The sequence below is a fragment of the Nicotiana tabacum genome, chromosome 18 (genome assembly GCF_000715075.1).
Source record: "Nicotiana tabacum cultivar K326 chromosome 18, ASM71507v2, whole genome shotgun sequence".
NCBI lineage: Eukaryota > Viridiplantae > Streptophyta > Magnoliopsida > Solanales > Solanaceae > Nicotiana > Nicotiana tabacum.
Window position 1 is genome coordinate 36119641 of NC_134097.1, and position 7044 is coordinate 36126684.

Below are 7044 nucleotides of genomic sequence, written 5' to 3' on the forward strand. Positions count from 1 at the left end.
GGAAAAAAAATGACTGAAGTCCCGAATATATATACTTTTGCTGGGGGCTGGCGCGGACTCCGCAGAAATGCACCGCGGTCGCGCCGAGGGAGGGAAGAAGTGGGCTTTCTCTGAACCCACCCAGCGCGGACCGCACTGATTTGGTGTGCGGCCGCGCTGGTCGACCCTCTGAACTCTACCACGCGGACCGCACTGAAAAGCACCGCGGCTTACTCTGAACTCCAAACCAAACATTCATATGATCTCGAAAACACCTTGTGGACTTACTCGTGCGATCAAATCGCCAAAAAATAACATCATATACATAGGATCAAGCCTCGAAATACATGATTTTCTTTCAACTTTCATAAAACTCAAATTCCTCATTTTAAGTCCGAAACACGTCATATGGCGTCCGGTTTTAGCCAAACTTTACAGATAGTGCTTAAAACATATTTAAGACTCGTACCGGGCGTCAGAACCAAAATACGAGCCCGATACCATAGTTTTCTGATCAATTTTCTTCTTCCTTTTCCTTAATTAATTTCTTTTTTTTTTCAAGATTTAACACAATAAATTGAAATTGCCACGTCAACAAAAATGTCATATACTACTATCATAGTTTGGAATAGCATCTAAAATGGCAAGAAATTTGAAACTGCTGTTTACTTCAATATCCAGAAGTCCAAATAGAACAGATAAAATGCCTAAAAAGCAAAATTTCATGCACTTTAGTTCATCCTCCTGATAAGTTCATTAATGTAGTTCTCGCGGTTGCTGGCATCACCACCTTCAACATAGTGATTCCTCTTCTTCTTGAGTTCACCCAAAGGTGCCTTCAGCTGGAATGGCCACAAGAAGTTGTTGGCCTCCTTAAAGTAGGGTCCTACAGTCATGATCTCATGGAGAAGTTCTTCTACACAGATAATTCCATGCTTGCCCAATGCCTGATCAATGATAGAATTGTCGGTTAAAGCAATTCTCTGCTTGTCAAGTTTCCCGTAACCTCTCTTGTAGATCAATTCCCTTACAATTTTTAGGTTTGGATAACCGTAGGTAACATAAGGTTCAATCCTATGCAGCATGTTCACCGTGGCTTTGTTAACTTTCAAAAAGACCCCGTTAAAGATCTGTCGCAGCCTTAGGTGCTGCAATATTTTTTTGGTCTGTGGGGCCATAGCGTTAATCCCTTGTATCTTAATGATAAACAACAACTTTGCCTTAGGGTCCACATAGAAACCACCCTTCAATCTAGCCTCACGTTTCAAACGAATTAACTCCTTCTCCTGCTCCTCATACTCCTTTGAATACTGTTTTGCCCTGTTGTAGATTAGTTTCCGGTTCTTAGCATTCTTCTTCTTTGCAGCTTCAAGTTCTTGCTTCTTTGCAAGAGCCCATTCCTCACTCCTCTTCTGCTTCTTCAAGACTGACTCTGGGACTGGAGTTTCACCCATCGCTTGGAATTGTGGAGGTGAATGGAACGAGGGGTTGCTGGTCGGGGGCGAGAGGGACCTTAATTAATTTCAGAAAATAATTTCACACAAAAATTCATTTCTCGGGTTTGAGACCTCGGAATTTGATTCCGGGAACACTCCCAAGTCCCATATTTTTCTACGGATCCTCCGAGACCGTCGAATCACAGGTCCGGGTCCGTTTACCCAAAATATTGACCGAAGTCAATATTATGCATATTAATATCAAAATTCATCAAATTATTCACATAATTCACATATTTCAACATAAAATCGTTCCGGCTACACGCCCGGACTACGCACGCAAATCAAGGCAACTAACAACGAGGTTTTCAAGGCCTCGGGGGCACGAAACAAGGAAGAATTACGGTGATGACCCTTTGGGTCATCACATTCTCCACCTCTAAAACAACTGTTCGTCCTCGAACGGGCAAAAGAAAGAAGTACCTGAGTAGGGAAATAAATGAGGATAACGGCTCCGCATATCAGACTCGGACTCCTAGGTCGATGCCTCAGGAGGCTAACCTCTCCACTGAACACGCACTGAAGGAAAACTTTTCGACCTCAACTGTCGAACATGCTGGTCTAGAATAGCCACTGGCTCCTCCTCATATGACAGATCCTTGTCCAATTGGATAGTGCTGAAATCCAACACGTGCGATGGATCGCCGTGATACTTCCGGAGTATAGATACATGAAACACGGGATGCACAGCTGACAAGCTAGGTGGCAAGGAAAGTCTATAAGCCACCTCTCCCATACGATCAAGAATCTCAAATGGACCGATGAACCTAGGGATGAGCTTGCCCTTCTTCCCAAATCTCATCACGACCTTCATAGGTGATACACGGAGCAATACCCGCTCACCAACCATGAAAGCAACATCTCTGACCTTCCGGTCTGCATAACTCTTCTGTCTGGACTGAGCTGTACGAAGTCTATCCTGAATAATCCGGACTTTATCCAAGGCCTCCTGAACCAAATCAGTACCCAATAATCAAGCCTCTCCCGGCTCAAACCATCCAACTGGAGATCTACACCATCTCCTATATAAAGCCTTATACGGTGCCATCTGAATACTGGACTAATAGCTGTTGTTGTAAGCAAACTCTGCTAAAGGCAAAAACTGGTCCCACGAGCCTCCAAAATCAATAACACAGGCTCGAAGCATATCTTCAAGAATCTAAATAGCCCTCTCGAACTGACCGTCCATCTAGGGATGAAATGTTGTGCTCAACTGCACCTGGGTGCCTAACTCTCGCTGAACTGCTCTCCAGAAATGCGAGGTAAACTGCGGACCCCGGTCCAAAATGATATATATGGGAACCCCATGAAGGCGGACGATCTCCTTGATGTAAATCTCAGCTAATCTCTCGGATGAATAGGTGGCTGCAACGGGAATAAAATCCACTGACTTGGTCAGCCTATCAACAATAACCCAAACCGCGTCAAACTTCTTCCGAGTCAACGAAAGTCCAGTAACGAAGTCCATAGTGATTCGCTCCCACTTCCACTCGGGAAGCTCAATCCTATGAAACGACCCACCAGGTCTCTAATGCTCATACTTAACCTGCTGACAATTCAAACACCGTGCCACATATGCCACAATATCTTTCTTCATTCTATGCCACCAATAATGTTGCCGCAAATCCTGATACATCTTCGCGGCGCCCGGATGAATAGAGTACCGGGAGCTATGGGCCTCCTCTAAAATCAATTCCCGAAGCCCATACACATTAGGCACACAAACTCGACCCTGTAATCTCAGTACACCATCATCTCCCAAGGTTACTTTCTTGGCACCTCCACACTGTACCGTGTCTCTCAAGTCACACAAATAGGGATCATCGAACTGCCGATCACGGATATGCTCCAATAACGAAGAACGAGCGACCGTGCAAGCTAATACTCGACTAGGCTCAGAAATGTCCAACCTCACAAACTGATTTGCCAAAGCCTGAACGTCCAAAGCAAGCGATCTCTCACCGACCGGGATATAAGCAAGACTGCCCATACTGGCTGACTTCCTACTCAAGGCATCGGCCACCACATTGGCCTTTCCCAGGTGATATAAGATAGTGATGTCATAATCTTTCAACAATTCCAACCACCTCCTCTGCCTCAAATTCAACTCCTTTTGCTTGAACAAATACTGAAGACTCTTATAATCCGTGAACACCTCACACGTCACACCATATAAGTAATGGCACCAAATCTTTAGGGCGTGAACAATGGCGGCTAACTCAAGGTCGTGAACAAGGTAGTTCTTCTCATGTATCTTCAACTGTCTGGATGCGTAGGCAATCACCCTACCATCCTGCATCAACACCGCTCCGAGGCCAACCCTCGAGGCATCGCAATAGACTGTATAAGGCCCCGAACCTGTAGGCAGTATCAAAATTAGGGCTGTGGTCAAGGCTGTCTTGAGCTTCTGAAAGCTCGCCTCACACTCCTCCGTCCACTGAAATGGAGCACCCTTCTGGGTCAACCTGGTCATAGGGGCTGCAATTGATGAAAACCCCTCCACAAAACGATGGTGGTAGCCAGCCAAACCGAGGAAACTGCGGATCTCGGTAGCTGAGGATGGTCTGGGCCAACTCTGCACGGCCTCTACCTTCTTCGGATCCACCTGAATACCTTCACTCGAAATCACGTGGCCTAAGAATGCCAATTAATCCAACTAAAAATCACATTTCGAGAACTTAGCATATAACTTCTTCTCTCTCAGAGTCTGAAGCACAGTTCCCAGGTGTTGCTTATGATCTTCCCGACTCCGGGAATACACCGGAATATCATCAATAAAGACAATGACGAACGAGTCAAGATATGGCCGGAACACACTGTGCATCACATGCATAAAGGCTGCTGGGGCATTAGTCAGCCCAAATGACATAACAAGGAACTCGTAATGGCCATACCGAGTCCTGAAAATGGTCTTCGGGATATATGGTTCTCGTCTTCAACTGATGGTAACCTGAGCACAAATTAATCTTAGAAAACACCCGTGCGCCGTAAAGCTGGTCAAACAGATCATCGATACGAGGCAAAGGATAACGGTTCTTGACTGTAACTTTGTTCAACTGGCGATAATCAATACACATACGTATAGAACCATCCTTTTTCTTTACAAACAAGACAGGAGCACCCCAAGGCGATACACTGGGCCGAATAAAACCCTTATCAAGCAATTCTTGCAACTGATCCTTCAACTCCTTCAACTCAAGAGGAGCCATACGATATGGGGGAATAGAAATAGGCTGAGTGCCCGGCAACAGATCAATGCCAAAATCAATATCTCTATCAGGCGGCATGCCTGGAAGATCAACTGGAAACACATTGGGAAAATCCCGTACTACAGGAACTGAATCAACTGAAGGAGTATCAATACTGACGTCTCTCACATAAGCTAAATACGCGGCACACCCCTTTCCTACTATACGCTAAGCTTTAAGAAAAGAGATAACTCTACTGGGAGTGTGATCTAAAGTACCACTCCATTCAACACGCGGAATACCTGGCATAGCCAGCGTCACGGTCTTGGCGTGACAATCAAGAATAGCATAATGGGGCGACAACCAGTCCATGCCCAGAATAATATCAAAATCAACCATGTTGAGTAACAATAGATCTGCTCTGGTCTCAAAACCATGAATAGTGACCAAACACGATCGATAAATGCGGTCCACAACAATAGAATCTCCCATAGGAGTAGATACATAAACAGGAGAACTCAACAAATCTCGGGCTACACCCAAATGCAGAGCGAAATAAGAAGACACATAAGAATAAGTGGAGCCTGGATCGAATAGAATCAATGCATCTCTGTGACAAACCAGTATAATACTTGTGATGACGGAATCAGAGGCAACAGCCTCGGTACGAGCAGGAATAGCATAATATCTGGCCTGGCCTCCCCCTCTAGGGAGACCTATACCTCCCCGACCTCCACCTCTAGCTGGCTGAGTAGGTGGGGTAGCAACTGCAGCTGTAACCATAGCCTGAGAACCCTGTGGGGCACGCTGTGGCTGAGAAGCGTATGGAGGTGCACCCCTCCCAAGTCTAGGGTAATCCCTCACCACGTGGCGTGTGTCATTACACTCGAAACAAGCTCTGGGAGGACGTGGTGGATGTGACTGGCTAGGTCTAGGTCTGCTAGACTGGCGTCTGAAAGCACCCCGCGTAGGAGGCGCGCTAGAAACCGTAGGTGCATAATATGGCTCCTGAGATCTGGGAGGAGTTGGAGCATTGCTGGATGCTGGAAGAGCTGAATGAACGGGAAGACTCATATAGCCCCTACCATGACGACCTGCAGCTGGGGTATGGGCACCAGAATAATGGCCCGACTCACGAGACCTTTTGGCCTCCCTCTCCTATCTCTCCCTAGCATGCATACCCTCAATCCTCCTAGCAATGCTCACCACCTACTGATAAGAAATGTCCATCTCCAACTCACGAGCCATGCTAGATCTGATGGGAGGAATAAGCCCTTCAATGAACCGGCAAACCCTCTCGCGGATAGTAGCAACCAAGGATGGTGAATGCCTAGCCAATCTGGTGTAACGGATAGCATACTCTGAAATAGTCATAGCACCCTGGCGTAAATGCTCAAACTCTGCACGCCATGCATCCCTGAGGCTCTGAGAGACATACTCTATCAAAAACATGTCTGAGAACTGGGTCCAAGTCAGTGTAGCAGCCTCGTCTGGACTGTCTAACTCATAGGTCTGCCACCACTCATACGCGGCTCCCCGAAGTTGGAAAGCAGTGAAGGAAACCCCGCTCGATCTGGTAATACCCATAGTGCGAAGAATACGGTGGCAATCCTCCAGAAATCCCAAGGCATCATTGTGAGCACGTGATTTTTGCTTCACGAAAAAAACTACTCCAAAAGAAATCGAAAATTAAAACAAATTTTCTTGGTGTACAATTTTTAGAATTTGCGTGGTATTTTTGGATAATTATTTGTGTTTTTATCTGTGAATGTTTATCCTGTTTTAATTAATTAAAATACAAAAACAAAAATATGTTGCATGCATATTTAGGATTTGATTGTGCATTTAGGAACTAATCGAACCATAATTTGGTTTTAAAAGAAGAAAATCACAAAAATATGCATTTAGTCTATTTTATGTCATTTAAAGTGTGCCATCGTGTGATTTTATTTTAATTAAATGTTTTAACTTGTGTGCTAATTGTTGCTAAGAGTTAATTAATATTTTGTAGTTTAATTTTGGTTTTACAATTTATTTTTAGAATTTTTGTTAATTATTAATTAAAAGAAGAAAATGAAAAGAGTTGAAAATATAAGGCAAATCGGATTTGGGCCAAAATTTTAGACCAAAAACCAGGCCCAAACATTCAAAAGACCTGGTCCATTTCAGCAAGTCCCTCAGAAGACTCGAACGACGTCGTTTCTGAGTCTCAAATCTGGGTCGTTGATTTGTTTCAATCAAACGGTCCAATTCAGCCCCTGCATAATTAAACGACGCCGTTTTAGGTGATCAGATCTGAGCCGTTCATCTATCTCAATCCAACGGCCTCAAGGCCTCCTCTATACCCGACCCATTTTCACCCAAGGTCGGCCCAATTTCTT

General features: G+C 44.9%; 1 protein-coding gene across 1 annotated transcript; it reads right to left on the reverse strand.

The window, feature by feature from the left end:
- Nucleotides 1–695: 695 nt before the first annotated feature.
- Nucleotides 696–1484, reverse strand: LOC107814165 (large ribosomal subunit protein uL30w-like). The gene has a single exon (XM_016639517.2). The coding sequence runs from the start codon at nt 1431–1433 to the stop codon at nt 711–713; it is 723 nt and encodes a 240-aa protein (XP_016495003.2). The 5' UTR covers nt 1434–1484; the 3' UTR covers nt 696–710.
- Between the last annotated feature and the right edge of the window lie 5560 nt (nt 1485–7044).